Source organism: Diadema antillarum, unplaced genomic scaffold (assembly GCF_040938485.1).
Source record: "Diadema antillarum isolate AM-2024a unplaced genomic scaffold, OU_Dant_1.0 seq00000041_RagTag, whole genome shotgun sequence".
Taxonomy (NCBI): domain Eukaryota; kingdom Metazoa; phylum Echinodermata; class Echinoidea; order Diadematoida; family Diadematidae; genus Diadema; species Diadema antillarum.
In genome coordinates this window covers 682,830-704,853 of record NW_027271153.1, presented here as the reverse complement: position 1 = coordinate 704,853, position 22,024 = coordinate 682,830, and the positions used below count along the sequence as shown (strand labels likewise).

At 38.0% G+C, this 22,024-nt stretch overlaps 1 protein-coding gene across 1 annotated transcript in view; it reads left to right on the top strand.

Moving 5' to 3' along the window:
- LOC139725430 (tetraspanin-17-like) overlaps nt 1-22,024 on the top strand; it is a 67,690-nt gene that overhangs the window by 21,328 nt on the left and 24,338 nt on the right. Inside the window, exon 4 of the mRNA XM_071636504.1 lies at nt 21,483-21,557. Coding sequence (XP_071492605.1) covers nt 21,483-21,557 — 75 coding nt within the window. The remainder of the gene's footprint in view (nt 1-21,482; nt 21,558-22,024) is intronic.

Here is a 22,024-nt window from a genome sequence, read left to right as displayed (position 1 = left end):
AGGCTCCTTTGACCACATCCTATGATTTTTCCCCACTTTTGTAATTGGTTTTCTCATGTAAATATATAAATTTCTTGTAATGTTTATTGTAATGCTAAGTGGGCATCATCTATAGGTATTTGTTTATTATGGAAGCATGCACACAGTCATAGAACATCCATATGTTGTTCTGTCAGATGCTCGTGACATAATGTCTTATTGCTCCGCATAAGGATATGAGATGATCTGAATTACAAATCTAATGAAAATTTTTGTAGTTGAGCGGAGATGGCGTGGGGAAGCCAAATGCTGATTTCCGAGTTTGCCTTTTTTTTTCTTCTTTTTCTTCTTCCTCACGCTACCCTTCAGAGATGGTTTCAGTTCTCTTTATGTTTGAAATTATTGGATGTTCAAATTTAGCCTCTGACCACAGAGTGAAGATGGTTTACCCAAACATCGTGATGTGTGACATTGTATCTCAGGAACTGCTCAGGCTTCAGGATGTTGCAACTAGAGCGCACCTTGACATGAATTTTTCATGCATCCTGCCTGAGCCTGCCAGCGAGTAAATGTCAAGGGTTGACTGCAGTTCTGCCCCATAGACATGGCTTTAATGTCATAGAGAATAACAGAATATGTTTCAGATGAACAAAGACCAATCTTAATTCGTTAAGTCTACACATATGTGTGTGTGTTTTTTTTTTTTAGAACACTGCACACCAATTCATTCTAAAGTGTGATCTTTAAAATTTTCTTTCTATACACAGTGGCGAAACCCACTTTGTCATATTTATATCAGTATCTCTTTAGTCTTGGATACAGTATGAGACTCAAACATAAGTTTACCCTTAGTTGTAGAAACATCTTTTGAACTGAATAAATCATTTATGTCCATCTATTGCCATAACATATTTTCAACTGAATTGAAGAAAAGAAAGAAAACTATTATTTACAAAGTGTAAACACAAGAAAAGAGTGAAATGCCCAGCATTCTTACAATTTTTCCCCTCTCAATACACAAATGCAGCCAGTCAGAAATCAGTGCACATGATTTTTATGTTAAATACCATCTTTGGTTAAACTTTGATATTGGATTTAAAAATGATTCTGCATCACATTTTCTGTATAGATGAGGATGCCACCATTTTAAGTGGTTCCGCCCGTAAAGAAATAATTGAGTACAGGATAGATTAGACACAGGTTGTACAACAATATTGAGGCATTCACAGAATACAGTTACAATACCAGGAAGTAAGGGAAAGGGGCTGCAGTATTACACGTAACTGGCTCTGCAAATAATGCCTTGCTTTGTTTGCTGGCCCATTCAGGTCATATACTTGCACCAAATGGTACCACTGAGTGGTGAATAAGGCATTACAAATATTACTGTGTGTTTCATTCTCTGACACGCCCTTCAAAACCAACCAAGCTGGACACACTCACTATTGTGTGGACACAGTTCATGTTGGATAGGTACATATTGGATTGCATGGATTGGGAAAAAAATAATAATAGGGAAAGAAAATCCTTGGTGCATGGTACAATGCAATGCAACCTTTCTTAGAATGTAAATTGTGCAGTAGTTTAGCTGACGTCAGAAATTTCATATTTTCTGCCGAGCTATTTCCTGTTTCAACTCTGCTAAGGCGTCAGTGACATCTTCCTTGAAACTTTTTGTTTGCGACATATCAAGTCTGGCATTTTCATTGCTATTCTGCGGGTGTACAATTTCAGTAGTATAATGGTGCCATTAGAGGAGAGTTAAGATGCAATGCCAATTTATGTTAAAACCACTAATGAATAGTGTGAATCCAATACATTTTCTTTTATTTTGTTTATATGAATTTATCAAAGTGTATATATATATATATATATATATGTATATGGGCAATTCCACGGTAACTAGGACACAGGTGCCAAAAATTCAAAATGATATTTGTTTCAAACACCATACATTTTCAGACAGTACTTGAGTTGAAGTTTTAAGAATCATTATGTTTTTCAATAAAAGTGGCCATTTTGATTTTCAAAATGGCTGCCAAAATATGCCTATAACTCAATGGTGAAAAGAGTGGATTGTGGCATAACTTACTCTCTGTATATCCACTTTATTAGTACTCTAAACAACAATCTTTTATATGTATGCAGTTACCAGAGAAGTCTTTTACCACACGATAGAAAAAAAAGCTGGTTGCTTTAAAGAAATTGATAAAAACTTTTAATTACTTTGACAATGATGGATGTAACGTCAGTTACCAAAAACAAGGAATTTTTAACTTTATTCATCAAAGAAAGTGAGCTTTATGATGTAACTTGGGATTTCTAATGTATGCCCATATGCCTTCATTTCAATATCAGAAATAAGGATACTTGGCATACTGGAGAGTCAAAATGATCACTACAAAATGTGTAACGTCAGTTACCGAAACGTCATACACGAGTATGTAACGTCAGTTACCATGACAGTAATTATAACTGAGGCAAAATTTTTGACTCTTGGCCATTTCAATACATCTGGGAAGTCAACTTACAACAAAGAGCAGCAATCCCTTTCATAGGGAATGACGTCATTACCATGGTATGTCCATGAATATATTTTTTTCATTTTATTTTATTTCTAAATTTATTTATTCATTCATTTACCATGATTATCTTTTTTTTTTGGGGGGGGGGAAGGGGGCTTGAGCTTTCGATTTTTGATTCAGCACAAGTTTAAGGCTAAATCATCTGGAAGTTTAGTTTGCCACATGCAGTATATGCACTCAAATTAGTACATTCCCAGTCCTATGGGATGATAAAGCTACCAAAGTTTGTAGGCCTAATCAGTGACATGATTGTTTTTTATAGAAAAGGTGGTTAACGTGCAAACTTGTGCACAGCTTTATACCAACAGCTACAATCTTCACCAATGTTTGCTTTTGCCAGCATTTTTCTTTTTTTTTCTGGAAACTTAGTGAAGTTTCTACCTCAAGGCAAATGCACAAACAGATATTTCTTCTCTTGCACTTAAATGTCTGGTGTAGTTAACATGGCGCATCTTGTATTATGGTACGTAAGGCATGTACTCATTACTGTTTGAAACTTGACACTGATGTTGCTCAAAGTGAGAGGGGATTCTAGGGTTTAAAAAAAATTGTTCATACAGTGTGTATTTGTTGATTACTTTATTCTATTCATGCAGGGATATTTTGTAATACAATACATGATAATTATGAACAGGAAGATTTTTTTTTTTTTTTTTTAATCTTAGAATTCTTTCGTTGCAAAGTCCGATTTCTTGGTATCTGGAATGTATTTGCAAGCCGTGATATATCAGTGTAAAGGAAAAGAAAACCAGTTCAATTACTTCAAGCAAGGAATAGTGTAAACCAATAATGCTCTTTTGACCAAAAAAGCATTTGTTTTTCTTCTTCACAGAGAAATATTAAAAGTGCTACACTTTTCATTTAGATTGATGATGGAGACCTTTTTTTTATTTATGGCCCTAACAATGCCTTGAAGGAGAAGGAGTAAAATAAAGAAAAGGAGAAGAAATATATCACAATAGATTTCATACATATTTATGCATATTTATGAGTTGATAAGTGTGTTTTCCCCATGACCTGAAATATATTTTGATTTTTTGATTTTTTTTTTCAAGCAAAAAAATATCCATGTTTTGTGTAAAGGTATTATGGGTGGAGCACTCTAGATATAGAAAATTTCCTGTTCATTAAATAAAAAAAAAAAAAACCCTTAGTCATGTCAATTATGCATGTATTTATACTTGGAACTGCTTAATCTATTAATGGCTCTGTGTAATCATAAATGTTGAATTAGAATTCAATCTTAAGACAAATGTCAAGAAATATCCTCTTGTGCATTTACTTTATTTTTGCCCAACTGTGTTATGGCATGGGGGGGGGGGGTTTGCCCCCTAAGGACCCAACCCATTTGTGTCTTTAGATTTTGTTTTAATTTGTTGCTAAGTAGTTGCATGGGATTGATACTGGTATATTGCAGCAGTATAATAACCTGTTAAAGAAATTAGTTCTCTGTAAACCCCATGGCAAAGTATGTGTAACGTCAGTTACGTAACGTCAGTTACTGACATGTTTACCTTTAAGTTTTCATAGAACACAAAGAAAATGGACTAATGTTTCATCTCATTTGTGTATTTATGACTGATGAACCAAGGTATGACTCCATATCAAACAAATCATTCTGAATGGTCAGAATTATGAAAAATCACAAAGCTATTCCCAATCATGATTTTGCATGTGTAAACCCTATGGCAAATGTAAGCGTAACGTCAGTTACCGTCATGCCTTCACTGAAACTTGCATGGTGCTAAAAGGAGACAACTAAAGTGCACATTATTTTGCACACCTGTTCCTAAGAACCTAAGTGTATTGCCATATTAAACACATAAAGGTTAAAAGTCAGGGACATGAGATATTTCCATTTAAATCTACACCATAAATTCCCATGTCCTTTTTCCGTAACGTCAGTTACCGACACATTTTCACTTGCTATGTGATAAGAAATGCAGTTTGAGAGAAAAACTTTCCACCTATTTCTTCATTCTCATGAACTCATTCATCAATGCTAATTGCAAGCCCCAGGTGCTTTCATTCACAAAACTACAAGGTAAACAATTTCATGAAAATCCTTACGCGTAACGTCAGTTACCGTGGAATTGCCCATATGAGTTTATCAAAGTCAAGTTGAAAAAGAAATCTTATTGCACCGTAAAAGTATTACTTGATGCTGGTTTTGTATTATTACAATATGACATCTGATTTTACTTTGTCTCTGTTCATTTATTGATTGCTTGATTGATTGATTGGTAGATTTTTATTCAAATTAAAATCAGCATGAAGTTCAAAATGGCAGGGTGGGTAGAATGGCACTTAATATCAATCTCTTGATGCTAGTTGTTGTTGTTTGGCACTATCAAAGTAACATCGCATACTAATCCATTTCTAAACTAGGTGTGATGTGTCCATTGCACTATTAAAGAGAAAATCTTTATACAATGGTATCAGGGCAATTACTGCCAAGGAAAATCCCCCCCCCCCTGCTAATTACTGGTTTATGGTAAGGTTAGAGTAAAGATTAGGGTTAGGGTTAGATTTAGGGTTAGTGTTTGAGTTAACATTTGGATCAGGTTCAGGATTAGGACTAGCATTAGGCCAGGATTAGGCCAGGGGAAGGGTCCTGAGTAATTGCCTGAGGGTTATTGCCCTAGGCCCGAATGGTAACATGTCATCATCATTTGACTAAGTACTAGTAACTTCACTTTCAAGGTGAACCATTTGAAGTTACTTTCATGTTTAGTCAAATGTGACTTCCTCTTCAAACATTGTAGTTTAGAATGTCAAGGGTGAAAGTGAATTGAAAAGCGGTCAGAGTTTTATTACCATGTGAGAAAAGTGTATGAATGGGAAGAGGGAGGGGCAGTGAGTAAGGGGTGGGGAGAGCACATGTTGATAGCTTTCTGATGATAGTTGACACTACCTTGACTCTGAGAGGTGTGTCTGTTTCACCTCTGACCTTCAGCATATTGTAATTTTCATTTTGCCTCCCCTGATCTAGAAAAGCCAGATTTCAGGCAGAAAGGGGGTTTTCCCCATAGAGACAGTCATTAAAGTATGATTTATCCTCCCCGCAGAACTCTGTCAAAGTGCTTATCATGCATACTACAGAATAGCCATAAACATGCTTTATTTTCTCAGAAAGAGACCTTTGCTGTATTGAACAAGCTACCCTGTATTTAGTACTTTTGTCTACATTTGTTTCCCCCCAAAAGTACAAAATTTAATCTTGTTGCATTTGCTTTTAGTGGTTAAGATTTTGACTATATCTATATATGCCTGAATAATTTCGCTGTATTATCTACATTGCAAGCAGGTGAGCTGGCCCACATTGGCAAGCTATCATGAAGAGTTTAGACAAGAAATACGGTCATTGTGACTTCCAGTAAAAGCAATAGTTGCAAAGACACATTTAAACGGTATGTCGAAATGAAATTTTAAATGACTGAATCAGACTTTAACTTTATGTTCAACCATCACGCAGTCAATGCAAATTTTAATAAAAACTTCAGCAAACACAGTAAATTCTCTCTGCTAAACCCACAGGCTTCGTCCACAATTTTGACATGTTTCTGAAACCAAATGTTAGCTTGAGTCACATACAATGTACTAGTGGGAATTTGAAGTGCTTCTTTTGTATTTTACCTTTAAAGTTTCTCTATGTTGCCTTACAAAGAGATGAAATATTTAAAGGGGAAGGCTAGTAACTGATCAGTGGGAATCAGTGGAAATGCTGGGAGATGATTGTTCCAATCCTTATGGGATTCATTCAAGAGTTCATTGTATATCTATTGTTGTGTGAAAATGATTTGCTTCAGAACGGTCTCATATTCAAGTAATGTGCAGATTAATGCTCCGTCACTGACCAGGGACGCTAATCTGGAAGCATTAAACTGCACATTACTTGAATATGAGACCATTCTGAAGCAAATCATTTTCACACAACAATAGATATACAATGAACTCTTGAATGAATCCCATAAGGATTGGAATAATCATCTCCCAGCATTTCCACTGATTCCCACTGATCAGTTACTAGCCTTCCCCTTTAATCTTCATGCAAAACTGTAATGACTGTTGTGAGTTAAAAGCTGGAATATGTTTGCTCTCTTAGTCATGGTCTTTGGCTGCTGTAAGAGCAAGGAAACTTTCGTATGATTAACTTAATACATTGTATGTGCTGACCAATTTCTGCTGACTCATATGATTTTGTACATGGAGTATATCTGTGCATAGCATACAATATTAGGCAAACATGTAGTCCTCACTTTCAGTATTCATGAAACATACTCCAATATGTGGATACAATGTGTATTTAATTCAAGATGGTTGCAGTGATTTTTAATTCAAAGCACATTTATGCAATGATCAGGTACCCATATTTTATATTTTTTCTTTCTTGTTCCTTTTTTTGTATTAGTGAATTTACATCTACAGTGTATTGTCATTAAGTTTTTTAGTGGTCAAATATGTCATTCAAAACTGTAATTAATGTGAGCAAAATAATTGTTGGCCCGTACATCTTTGACTTGATTTCAAAACTCTTTGTTGTCAGATTCTCCAGTCATTATTTCTTGGAAAATAAATGTCAGATTTTTTTTCCTAGCCTGGAAACCTGTACAAGATATGCCTTATTTCATATCAATACAGTTCGTGTAAGTGAATGAAAAACTGTTTTGTTCCTTATCAGTGAGAGAGAATCTCTGTCATGCAGATGTCCAGTTCAGAAGAAATCTTGTTTTGGCATTTTCTGTTCAAAATCAAGGAGTGCCATTTGGGTCACATTAGAATAACCATGAACACATCTAGGCTCTATATTCATTACCCATATCTTATATATTATATATTATATACATATAATATAAGATGATATCATTGGCATGCAATTATTCATTGCTCTGTCATGATTCAGTTGTACTCCATGTTTTCTGATTAGTTAGTCACATGTACACACTATTGCTTACATGAGGAATCATTTCTTCTGCGGGCAACTGCCGCTACAAGAGCCAGGCATAGCTTTTGATCCCCCCCCCCCCAAAAAAAAAATAATAATAATAATAATAATAATAATAAATAAATAAAAAAAATAAAAAATAAAAAATAAAATAAAATAAAATAAAAACAGTCACTTGAAGAAGAGCACCATAATCAGTTGTACCTGCAAGTCACTTTAGTGTTGACAATGATGTCTTAAAGGGAAATGTTTTTACAAGTGAATACTACTAGTAGTCATCAGTCACTAGCACAAAAAAAAAACAACAACACCTCACCCCATAGACCAATATCCTGTTAGAGGCAAATCAGCATGACAAAACATTTCTCACTGGATCTTCAAAACTTTTGGGGGATGGGGGAAAATGGATCCTCTGACCCTAGATTTTCCCTGGGTGCTAGTTTTGTACATCACCATAGCAATCGCAGACATTGAGTGTTTGCAGAATGCAATAAAAGATTCTACGAAAACTTGGTATTCTGATGTACCCGTAGCCAACTTTATCCATTGAGATTTGTAAGTTATCAAAGTTCTTCTCAGTGCAATATGAGGCGTAGACGTTGTGTGGATGGCTGTAGGTATTCCGTTTGTGTTTCATCCAAAATTGCCTCTGTCACGTGGGGATATTCAGATTAGTGAGAATAATGAGATGTTCAAGGCAAATCGGAGGGGTAGGATAGGGTAGAATATGGCCTTTTGTACCTATTTTATGAGACATCAACTTCCTGCTCTAGGTGATTGTTCTGAGAGAAGCTGACACATACCATGCAAGCCTTGATGTGAAGAAAGAATGACACGCCTGGGTAATCTGTGAATATACCCCCAGAATTGACACTCATGAATCCAAGGTAGACTCTTTACCAGCAGTTTACCTGGATGATATCAAGAGGTTGTGGTTATATGTGTTAATATATGCATGTTAAACTCAGTGGTTACCACTGGTGATTTGTCTGTGCCGTTTGTCGGTGTGATTAATAATGGACAGATAAAGAAGAAGCAGCCCTTTAAGAAACCCATTTTTTTTTTCTGCTCCTTCACTGTTCAAATGATCTTGTTAAGTATAATGTGATGTCTACATTCTTTCAGCTTCAAGGCAATGCAGTGTCATGCAAACGGTGTAATTGAGATTTATGAGGAGCGCAACTCTGAAAGTTGTATATTTTTGATGGTCACTTTTATACACACAGAGTAGTGATATTGTCACAAATGTACACACTAGTAGTTATGTACACGTACATGTATGATGTACTGTATGCCAGGCTGTTTTAATGTGTATGTACACAGGTGGACCAGATTAATGGAGAACATTCTATGTGGTATAGATATAGTACATACAGGCTGACCAGATCAGTGGAGAATTTTCTAGGTGGTATACAATGTAACTACACAGTACATGCATGTAAGAGGAAATACATTATAACTCACTCAATTTAGAATGATTTCACCCTTTCCAGAATTTTCTGGGAAGTGCTAACATATTTGGCTGAGTGAGGCACTGTCCCTGTAGCCCAATGTGATTGGTAGTTATTCTTGGCAATGATGTTTTGTACATAGTTAGGCAGTGAGTCATCCAAGTTTCCTGGAACTTAGACTGGCTAGTAGGTTGGAGAGAGTTATAGAATGTGCTAGAAGGGGGTGAATGGATAGTATATAAGCCAGAGAAATTCTGCAGTAGGCAGAGTACCCAACACCTCTGCTCTGAGAGTTACGTCACTTCTGGCTCTGAAGCGACTTGTTATAGTCAGTCCTGTGTTACCTGCTGACCTGTTATGTTTGTGGAGATAAGGCCTGGGAGACATTTTGCCTGCAGATAATTAATTTGCCTACATTGGAGAGAGACTCCATTTTTATGTCAATGGACATTGTTACGGCAAAGCTGTGGTGGGCTGGATTCTTAGCTGGACATTATTATGTGAATCATCATTCAACGCCTCAACTGGACGTGGTCGTCACAACGTTTGGATTCTGCACGTTTTCCCGTGGACATATATCGTGGATTTTACCCCGGATTTATACCGTGGACTATCGTAACCTGCGCCTCTGGAGTTACGTCAGAGGAATCATTCATCGGTGCATCAAGGATCATTCGTCTGTGCATCGAACATCGTATCTGGACACTATCAGGGAATTGTAGCGATTTTGTGATAGTTTGGATGCATGTAAGTGATTCCATTACCGATTTGTAATTGTTTTTATTGATCATTGTTGTACTGATATGACGCCGATTACCAGTCTGTACCCACAATATTACTGTTAATAAACCACCTGAACATCAGTTGATTGTTTCTTTTGTGCGATCATTCTCGGAGTGATTTTGGTCGTAACAAAATTGGGGGCTTGTGTCCGAGAAGTGAATTTAAGCCAAAACTTAGAATTTGGAACATTCCGGAATCCAGAATATTGGTACAGACATAATACCAGTTGAGTTGGTTGTTCAATTGTATAGTGTGTGTAATACAGTGTGACAATGTCAATCAGTACAATGGATGTTCAGGCATTTGTTCAGAGGACAGATTTGTCCCTCAAAGATTTGCAAAGGTTACGCAAATGTGATTTGACTGCTGTTGCACAGCATTTAAATGTGGATGTTCCACAAGGTGCTAGAAAGGCAGAGATTCTTGACTTAGTAGCTGGTCACATGGAGCTCAAAGAAGAAATTGACATTTCCGATCAAGCTCACATTTCAGATCAAACACGGCTTGAGCTAGCTAGATTGGAAATAGAGAAAGAGAAGATGAGATCAGAAAGAGAGCAAAGGGCTAGGGAAATGGAAATGCTGGAAAGGGAAAAACAAAGAGAAATGGAAATGAAGAAATTCGAAATGGAGCAGCAAATGAAATTGCGTGAGATGGAATTGACTCATGCACACGCTGTTGGAAATCGTGAAAGGGCTCCTTCTGATTTTGATTTGGCAAAGAACATTCGATTGGTGCCCAAGTTTGAAGAAAACAGAGTTGATGCATATTTTGTGTCATTTGAGAAGGTGGCTAACAGTTTGAACTGGCCACAGGAATTTTGGCCCTTGCTCCTTCAAAGTGTGTTTGTCGGCAAAGCAGCCGATGTGTACTCATCTCTCTCTGAAGAGCAATCACGTGACTATGCTACAGTCAAGAAAGCAGTGTTGAATGCTTATGAGTTGGTGCCAGAGGCATATAGACACAAGTTCAGAAATTCGTACCGCAGACCAGGCCAGACACATATTGAGTTTGCTCGTGAAAAAGAAATGATGTTTGATAGGTGGTACAGGTCCCTGAAAGTGGATCAGGATTTTGATAACCTACGTGAGGTTGTTCTCTTGGAAGAATTCAAAAAGAGTGTTGCTTTCAGTGTGAGGTCACATTTGGATGATCACAAAGTGACAAGTTTGCATAAAGCAGCCTTGATGGCTGATGAGTATGAGCTGACCCACAGAAATGACAACAGACCACCTTTCAGGAATTTCTCTGGAAATAAGAGAGACAAAAATCAGTCGAGCAGTCCAAAGAGTGCTGGTTCTGAAAAAGGCACGAGTTCTGAAACTTCATCGGCACCAAAGCCTCCATCTGATAAAGGGTCCAGTACAAGTGCAAATGTCATCAAATGTTTTCACTGTAATAAGACAGGGCATGTAAAGTCACAGTGTTGGAAGTTGCAAAACAAAACAAAGAAGGACATGGGATTTGTCATGTCAAAAAGTGTCCTACCCGAAAACAGTGTCCCGTTCAGTGAAACACAGGCCGTTGAAAGTCAATCTCCCAAATTCAAAGATAGGCTGAAGCAGGTGGATGAGAGCTATCGTAGCTTTTTGTTTGATGGTGAGGTGACCCCATGTACCTCTGGTGAGGCAGGTAAGCCAGTGGTCATCCTGCGGGATACGGGGGCCTCTCAGTCGTTGATGGTGGATGGTGGTATGACTTTTCCACCAGATAGTGCAGTGAATGCAAAAGTCTTGATTCAGACTGTTGATGGCAGTTATATGTCAGTGCCACTGTATAGAGTGGATTTGAAGTGTGACCTAGTTTCTGGTCCTGTGACTGTTGGAGTTGTTCCTGAGTTGCCCATGGCAGGCATTGACTTTTTGTTGGGGAATGACTTGGCTGGGGATAAGGTGGTTGTGTCTCCAGTTGTTTCGGATAAACCAGTGGTGGTTGCTGAAACTGAGCAGTTGCAGGAGGAGTTTCCTGGGATTTTCCCAGATTGTGTTGTGACTAGGTCTCAGGCTCGTAGAGCTGTTCAAGATGATGCGGATTCTGTTGATGTGGAGGAGAATTCCGGTGTTTGGTTGGCAGAAACCTTTTTCAAGGATTTGAATGATGGGGTTGCTGTATTAGGCTCCGAGGCTAACAGTGATGGGCTGTTTAGCAAGTCTTCCTTGGTTGAAGCACAGCAGGCAGACTCTGAGTTGAAAGGCTTGTCTCAGACGGCGTGTTCTGAGGCTGAGGCTGAAAAGGTCCCTGAGTGCTATTACGTCAAAGATGGCATTTTGATGAGGAAGTGGAGACCTCCCCATAGGCCAGCTGATGAGGATTGGACGGTGGTCCGTCAAGTTGTTGTCCCTCCTAGTTACCGCGGTGAGATCTTGAGGATTGCTCACGAGTTACCTGTTGGCGGCCATTTAGGCGTCAGAAAGACAAAGGATCGGATCATGAGGCATTTTTATTGGCCAGGGTTGAATGTGGATGTGGCTGAGTTTTGCAAGACTTGTCACACATGTCAGGTGGCTGGTAAACCACAGCATTCGGTGAAGCCGGCGCCATTGATTCCGATACCTGCGTTTGAAGAACCATTCAGTCGGGTTTTAGTTGACTGTGTTGGATCTTTGCCTAGGACTAGGTCGGGTCACAAGTATTTCTTGATAATCATGGATATGTCCACACGGTTTCCAGAGGCTATCCCATTGCGAAATATCACTGCTAAGACTGTGGTAGATGCTCTAGTGCAGTTTTTCATTAGGTATGGGTTGCCCAAGGAAGTGCAGTCTGACCAAGGGTCAAATTTCATGTCAGGCATATTTCAAGAGGTGATGTATCGTTTGGGTGTGAAGCAGCTGAAGTCGTCAGCTTATCATCCCCAATCCCAAGGTGCGTTGGAGCGCTACCACCAGACCCTAAAGACAATGATTAGGGCATTTTGTGAGGAGTATCCCGAGGATTGGGATAAGGGCATCCCTTTCCTGCTATTTGCAACGAGGGACTCCCCAAATGAGTCGACGGGTTTCAGCCCATTTGAGTTGGTGTACGGTCATGAAGTTAGGGGCCCACTGAAGCTCATCAAAGAGAAATTCATGACTGAGGATGATGAGGTCCACCTACTTGACTATGTGTCAAAGTTTTGTGAAAGGCTTTCAAAGGCTTGTGAGGTAGCTAGGGAACACTTGAAAGTGTCACAAGACTCTATGAAGAGAAAGGCAGACAAAAATGCCAAAGCCCGAACTTTCAACTCAGGTGACAAAGTTTTGGTACTGCTACCCATACAAGGTGAACCACTGAAAGCCAAGTTCAGTGGCCCATACTGTGTCAAAAAGAAACTCAATCATGTGAACTATGTGATCAGCACACCAGACAGATGCAAAGATCAGAGGATGTGTCATGTCAAAATGCTGAAAGAATGCTATGACAGAAAGTCAGTTGGTGTGACATAGGTAGTGGATAGCACAGTAGAATTTAAGGGTGAAAAGTTTTCACCTTATATCATTTCCAGTGTATGTGTTTAGCATATTCATTAATGTGTGCAAAACAGTTTGATATGATTGTATAAGCTCTGAGAATCCAAGCAATATCATTGTAAATGGTATCCATGAAAAGAGAACATGGAATTAATACAGCTATCCAAAAGGCATGTGATAGTATGTGATTATTGTTGCTTGACTTGGACTTTACCTCACATTCGTTGCAAATAACAATGAGAAATTGTGAAGGTAAAAGAAACCCTTGCTACAGCAAGGCTTTCTTTTTCCCATGGGGGATGGTGTCACAAATGTACACACTAGTAGTTATGTACACGTACATGTATGATGTACTGTATGCCAGGCTGTTTTAATGTGTATGTACACAGGTGGACCAGATTAATGGAGAACATTCTATGTGGTATAGATATAGTACATACAGGCTGACCAGATCAGTGGAGAATTTTCTAGGTGGTATACAATGTAACTACACAGTACATGCATGTAAGAGGAAATACATTATAACTCACTCAATTTAGAATGATTTCACCCTTTCCAGAATTTTCTGGGAAGTGCTAACATATTTGGCTGAGTGAGGCACTGTCCCTGTAGCCCAATGTGATTGGTAGTTATTCTTGGCAATGATGTTTTGTACATAGTTAGGCAGTGAGTCATCCAAGTTTCCTGGAACTTAGACTGGCTAGTAGGTTGGAGAGAGTTATAGAATGTGCTAGAAGGGGGTGAATGGATAGTATATAAGCCAGAGAAATTCTGCAGTAGGCAGAGTACCCAACACCTCTGCTCTGAGAGTTACGTCACTTCTGGCTCTGAAGCGACTTGTTATAGTCAGTCCTGTGTTACCTGCTGACCTGTTATGTTTGTGGAGATAAGGCCTGGGAGACATTTTGCCTGCAGATAATTAATTTGCCTACATTGGAGAGAGACTCCATTTTTATGTCAATGGACATTGTTACGGCAAAGCTGTGGTGGGCTGGATTCTTAGCTGGACATTATTATGTGAATCATCATTCAACGCCTCAACTGGACGTGGTCGTCACAACGTTTGGATTCTGCACGTTTTCCCGTGGACATATATCGTGGATTTTACCCCGGATTTATACCGTGGACTATCGTAACCTGCGCCTCTGGAGTTACGTCAGAGGAATCATTCATCGGTGCATCAAGGATCATTCGTCTGTGCATCGAACATCGTATCTGGACACTATCAGGGAATTGTAGCGATTTTGTGATAGTTTGGATGCATGTAAGTGATTCCATTACCGATTTGTAATTGTTTTTATTGATCATTGTTGTACTGATATGACGCCGATTACCAGTCTGTACCCACGATATTACTGTTAATAAACCACCTGAACATCAGTTGATTGTTTCTTTTGTGCGATCATTCTCGGAGTGATTTTGGTCGTAACAATATAGTGACATGACCATGCAACGTTTCAACATGAGAGCATTCAAACTACATGTACTGTAAAACCAGGAATGTTTGCATGCATTTTGATTTTGCAAATTTTGCGAGAGCCAAGATTAACAAAATTATAATGCTCTCAAAAGTTCTTGTCTACACTATGTATATGTGCGTTGAATGCTAGTGACAAATAGGGAAAATTTCAAGCCGTGAAAAAAAGCTGTTGGTTCCAATTCGTGAAAATTTCATGTCGCAGAAATATTCTGCTTTATAGTTAGTAGGCCTACATGCCCCCTGTTGTGACAGTGCATAGCAGTGGAAACTCAAGACTACCTTATTCTTGGGTAGTACATGTACAAGTATGTGTGTTTCGGAATGCTGTACTGGTGCATTGTGTTAAATGATGTCCCCTGCCAGTGATGGAAGGGGAGGTCGAGTCAACTTGGCACATGTCTGAAAATTATGCCCGGTCTTGTTGTACATCATTTAAGTACTTTGATATGGCACATTCATTCATGAGAAAATGTGATGTTATGTGGTGAGCAAAGTTGAGAAAATTGTGCTATTATGCAAAATGTAGTGGGGGAAAAAAATTGCATATAGGCCTGTACCAGGATTTACAAAAAAAAAAAAAATAAATAAAAAGAGAATGAGAATATAAAGTGGACTGCAAAGTGGTGTTGTGCAAAGTCATTTGATTTTAAAGGGTGTAAACAAACAAGAACCCTGCAGTCTGAATGGTGTCACATACATGAACCATGAATCCTGTAGAATCATACCCTCTCAGAAGTTCAATATTTGATTACCTATGGACCCCTGCAGCTATTATGCTGTCCCCATCTGATAAGGTGAGGCAGGAAGGGCCAGTTTTATCCCAGAAATTGAGGTCAATTTTCAGCTGCTGCAGTCCCCTCCTTTTAAAGGTGTTAATAGAAAAAGGCATCGAAACTCAAATTTAGACGAGAGTCCCTTGTGTGGTGTGTGTGTGTGGGGGGGGGGGGTTGAATGACAGACACCATTAGCAAAGAGAAAAATTTTAATAATGACACTTCAGTGTTGGATATTCTGTAGTTTATTTGTCTCCTTGGGTTGAATATTATCTGTTCTGTTGATTTCATTCTGTCAGAATGCTTCTGAAGCAAGAATGAATCGCATTTCGATTTACATGTTTATTTTGTGTGTGTGTGTGTGTGTGTGTGTGTGTGTCACACAAAGAGAAAAGAGCCTCATATTAAAGGTTTAATGGAAATGAAGGGGAAATGCTCACTTAAATACAAAACCAAAAATATGGAAATGTCCACCATCAACTGGCATCCCAAAATTTTCTTGAATGCATCTTCACTACTTGATGCAATCTATTTCGCCAGATAATGCTCTTTATCACAAATCATGAAAGCTGTTATTCATATTGCGCCGTTTCCTGTGGATACAGAGGGCTTTAAGAGTTCATCCCTGGGTTATTATTGGAGTCAAAATATGTACAATCTACTGAGCAGTGATAGTGCAAGCTCAAGGAGCACGTTGGGTTTCAGAATAGATGTTTTCAAATTGTTTTTTGAATTGTTCAACTGTTGGTGAAGATTTCAGATGAGGAGAGAGCCCGTGCCAACTTCCATCAAACTACATTTCACCTTGGGAGATATCTCGGGATATTTTCTCAGTTGGCTTGGTCTAGTTGCATCTTCAGATCTATGCAAATAGCACATTGATTTGTGATCAGGTTTGATGTCGCAAGTCACAAATTGGAGGGTTTTTTTAATTGAAACTTTGGGATGGTGCAGGTGCACTTATTACGGCTGACCTTGAGGATACTGTAATATGTACAGTGATGTCTTGGGGGGAGGGGAAGAGTATCTGGAAGTAATGATATGAAAGTTCTCATGAATGCAAATATTTAAAAAGTAAGACATGAATACCTCAAGCCATGAAGATTCAAATAATATACACTGTACATTTCAAACATGAAAAATGTTAAGCAACTGTATGAAAGTTAAGCTTTAGCAGTGTAGTGCTGTGCAGTGTAGAAGGTTTTCCTCATTTCTAATAGTGACAGTGAGAGGTTTGCCTTCTCTTTTCAAATCACGTAGAAGCACATGATCTGCCACCAAAGTCAAGGATAAACGGTTGTGCTTGTATGTACCCATGTGAGTCATTTCGGGAATTATCAGATTAAGTAAGCTTAAATAGCAGATCGACAATGTTGTTAAAGGCACAATGCGCCTCATGGGGAGTTCTTCACTGATGTGTACTATTTCTATGTAGCCGATGACGTGATTCCGGGATCTTATCTGATTTCATAATGTATCAAGGACACGGCTTTGAACATGATCCCCAGCACATTTGGAGAACCTCAACGAACTATCCTGCTTGCTGGAACCCCATCTACGGCAATGCTGCTACACCTCAATTTCATTTTGCAAGTGAGGCAAATCATAAAATTGGTCGCAGAATCTCTGCAATCTGATTATAGCCGATTGCCATGCAAAAATAGTTAAAAATATTGGGCTATGTGTTGGTGAAATTCTTCCAGTGAAATATTTCTTGTAAATTTGTGAGTCAGTTGTTTTTTGTTTGTTTTTTTCAATATGGTTTTGCCCAGGATGTGTGACTCAGTGTTCCAGATACACAATGGGATGCAAGGTGTAATCTCACCTTTGCAGTACTTTTTTTTTTTTTAATGCAACCATTTTATAAAAATGTGATGCACAAATGGGCATGCTTTGTGCGTTAATGGAATGGGATGCATTCATTAACTTTTCAAACTGATAAGGCACGGCAGAGGGACTGAGTATACATCATTCCAAAGCTTACTGTATGCATGTGTACCCAATTTTCACTAAATAACTCAAGTCTTTGCATCATATGTAGACCATTAAATGGAAGAAATTTGATAGATTGGTGCCATGTTGGCATCAATTGCAGAAATTATTATTTTCTGTATCTGTGCATCCATTAACTACAGTAATTGTGTAGTGGTTGATGATGTTTAGATAACTGAGAGCAAAAATGATTAGTATAAAACTTACAGTCCACAGAAATCCACATATATCTGTTAAAGTGTGATTTATTTTGTGGGAGATTTAATGTTCATGCATATCTTTGGATATCAAAGATTCCATCATGGCAGTCTCTTTGTTTTCTTTTCCTTTAATGGAAAATACTCTTCTAAGAATAAAGCCTGCACTGCTCAGGGGAATTCCCAGCATTGTGAAATTTGAACAACAGTATTACAAAGCATCATGTGATCTTGTTATGCATGGTACTGTGAGACCCTACAGTGTAGGTAAGTGAGCTGTCACTTTTTGAGAGAGATGTGTCAGTACACTTTGTAAGTGCCACTAAAATAGAAGTTATTGCAAATGAAGTGTCACTCAACATGTCATGTGTTTTTCAAAGCTGTTACTGCCACTGTTACAGAAGATACAACTCTCTTTTAGTGATGCAATTGAAAGCACAATTTAAACCATCATTAAGTTTCATTCACAAAATGTTCAATCACGCAAGGAAGATGAATTCCTGTAAAATCAGAAATTTTATGAACTTATCACGTACCATTCAGATTAGCAAAAGACTACATCTCCAGAAAGCAACCAATATTAAATGAATATATGGAACAGCACTATGTTTAAGTCTTTGTTCTTGATAATTAATATGGTTACTTGTTGTTTACACAGAAAATATATCCTGATTTTATTAAATTCTTTGGTTTGGAAGCATTTGTTTTTCATCACAACCCCCTTTTTGTGTGTGTTGTATGCAGCATCTCTTCTCCCAAATGAGTCTGAAATATACTGGAAAGTAAACAAATTTTTGAATGATTTCCTAAGACCAACTTTTAGTCTACAAAGATAGTGGTGCTCCTTCCAAAGTGTGTCACTTCCGACACAATGAGATGCCATATCATACCTTTTGCATACCTCATTACAGTCCATAATCGAGACATCAGGCACGTTTTGTTTGGCTGCCATATATTTGAATATATTGTTTGGATTTGCCAAAAATCAAAAACAAAAGCAGAAGAAGAAGAAGAAAAGCTGGCTGTCATCTTGGCCCATGTCAATTATCAGAACAGATGTTTTTGCCCATACACTAGTTGTAGATGGTTGAAAGCACAGAATATTGCAATGAATACCTTGTTGTAGATTTCATGCATATATGAAACTCAGCAGGAAAATCCAGTCCATGTACATGCTGGCTGTAGAAAGAAAGAGTGATGGGATTTTCATGCGAGATACCAAAGTACACTGTACTAGGTTTGTCATTAACTACTGTTTTGTTTTTTGTTGCCATTATCACGCATGTACCTGCAGTTTTAGGACACATGTCACATGATGGTGTGCATACATGTAATACAGGATATATTTTTTGTTTGTTTTTTAAAGTAGCCATGGCAGTGAAAGTTTGCTACTTGTATTTATTCCATTTTTGTGGTTAGTAATTTGGTTTATAGCAATGCAAGCAACTTGAATGTTATTTCCGCCGTCCATTTCTCGTGATGATGTCATGATTTTGATTCACAGTAGAAATAATAATTTGGTCCTTGCCGCATAGCCCACCAGGAAAGTGTATTGACATGTCGACTTTGTTTATTGTGGTCTGTGCTTGTCTGCTGGTTTTACCACAGATATTCTCCTCATCAGCCTACAAAGCAAATTATATGAATTCACTTTTGACGTGGTGGTGAGGGCAAATGATGAAAATGCATTAAAACACCCACAGATAACTTTAAAAAAAAAAATTATAAATCAGGCATTGTGTCTGTAGAGTTTCATCTGGTACAAACATAGAGTTTTGTGTGGCCCATATAAACCTGGCACAGCCTTTAACTGCATTGTATGTCAATGATTAAAATACTTAATGACACGCATAGATTGGTCAAACATGTATGATGCCGGCAGAATGAGGGGGAAAAGACCTTTCTCATGTACAAGCTACCTCCATATCTGTGGATGTGTAATGTTTCTATTGAGTCATGCAACTCTGCACCAATATCACATTGCAGAAGTACAGTGACATACATGCAAGTGGCAAGCCGGAAGTAATTTTGATATTGTTGGCCGTTGCCATGGAAACTACACTTGTGTATAACATTTAGCAATAAATTGCTCAAAATGCAAAGAGCAATGGATGGTGCATTGTAGGTACTGCAGATATTAAAGCTGATAAAAGCTACGAAGGAACGTGACTGGTCCCAAGTTCTGCAGGCAGACTTGATCAAATGAACAATCAGACAATCTAACGAATCAAATCAAGTTGTGCGCAAGTATGACAACGGCAGTCATGAATATTGGCACCTACGCTGTACCCCATTGACGGATTGCACTTACCCCGGCATCTACATTGAGAGATTGAATGCATTTGACAGCTCTGAGAACTGTTTTAAGGAGGTGGAATGTGCCAAAGGAGTTAATCAGTGTTGTGCTATTGTCTGTGACAGAAAAATGGACCAGCATGGTTCCATACAATGATGGCTGCTTTCATTGTTTTGTTTGTCAACAAATTTGTACATGTATGTGAGACTTGAAACAAGACTACAACTGTACATTTTGCATGTTTTGTTTTTTCACTTCCAGAAATGCAAAATAAACTTTGAATTCTGTGAGAAATGAATGCTGGTGTTTGACCTTTTGTGGGGGAAGGGGATAATATATATATTGTAGTTAAAAAGCAACTGTTGAAGAGAAGCTTAAATTCAAGTTATTGTATTGATGGGGTCATGTGGATAACACCCTTGAATTGTAGATAGTGATCGGATGCTGCTTTTAGACCTCAGGGCAGCATGTTGAGCTGTGTTCAAACTCGATATTTGATGCTGGTTTTAATGTGTTTCTGTTGTATTACAGAGTTTTTATGGTGACTGGTTATGCACTCCTGAGAGTGTGCTGATGGTCCTTGCTCTTTTATCTGCCATGTGACAGTGGTGTGAGGACACTTTTACTTGTATGGTTTCAGAGATTATGTGCTCTCAGTTTTCACAGAGGGCTCTCTCTTTTATTATTTGTCACAATTAACATACAATTATGTTGACTATGAATCCAGATTATGGCTAAAAGAGTAATCTGTTCTTCAAGTTGGCCACATTGTGCAGAATGGGAGAATGAGTTAACTGTGGAAACTTTTATGGGTGTTGGAGAAGTTCTACTGCACACAAGCGGGATATTTTTTTTTTCTTCTTCTTCTTTCTGTGTTACCAACTGTTTGTATTGATAGTTGGCAAGTGTAAAGGTATGGTATCATAACTTGGGTCTTATTTGCTTTCACACCATGCCTGCGCCATGCTTACACCATATCCTTTGTGAATGCAGTGAGCAAAATTTTGGAATGTACATGTACAGTGGAAGACAAATTGTATGGCCTCTAGAAGTTGTTGCACGTTCAGGCTTTATGTAATCAAAGGTTTGAGTTACTTTTTGCTGTTGATGAATAGAAGACCTTGCACCGCAGAGGTCAAAACTTCAAAATATACAGGGTACCCTTATCAAGTGCTTTGTTTTTTATTATTATTTCATGAGGGATTATTATGTACTCACCTGCTGATAATGCACTTTGGTTGAGAGTGGAACTATTTCTCATGTTCATGCCAACAGAAGAAAAGAGAGATAAAGAAAATACTCAGCCAGATAGTACATTAGATATTATTGCAGGTATCATAACATTAGAGCATGCAGAAATTGATTGATTCTACAGTACTGGGTTTCAATACATAGTTGTAAAATTTCTTGTGTTCTCATGTGATCATTATCCAGAACATCATAATGTGAGGTTCTTTGGAGTCTTTGTTACATTGTTATTGTTAAAAATTAACATTTATATGCCTACAACTAATAGACTATATTATGTTTTCTTTTCTTCTTGGCCCCACAGTACAGTACAGTTCTTGGTCTGATGCTGCTTACAGAAATAGGGGGAGCAGTGGCCATCTACTTCTACAGAAATACTGTAAGTCAATTAAAAAGGAGTTTTATCTGATTTTACACAAATACGAAATATGTAACTCGGAGAACCTTAAAGAATATATTCGTGATTAATGAAAGTTACTATTCAACAGGGAGAAGCAGAAGAAGAAAGAGAGAGAGAGAAGAGAGAGAGAGGGGAGAATGAAAGGGGGATGAAAAAAAATCAATCATAATGTCAGCTGAGAATCAAAAGGGCACTATCAGGCTCTATGATATGAGCATACATAAAGATTAAACTATCAATTTTTATGAAAAAAAATTAATCAAAAGTGAGTAGATTTATATGCATTGTTCCAAATATTGGATAAAAGAGCACCTGTCTGGTTTTGAATTTTAGATTTAACTGAAAATGAAAATAATATGAAATTGACACCATTTACATGTATGTACAGGAGATCAAGCTCTACAATGTGGTACCAATAATTCAGTAACCCCCTCCCCCCCAAAAAA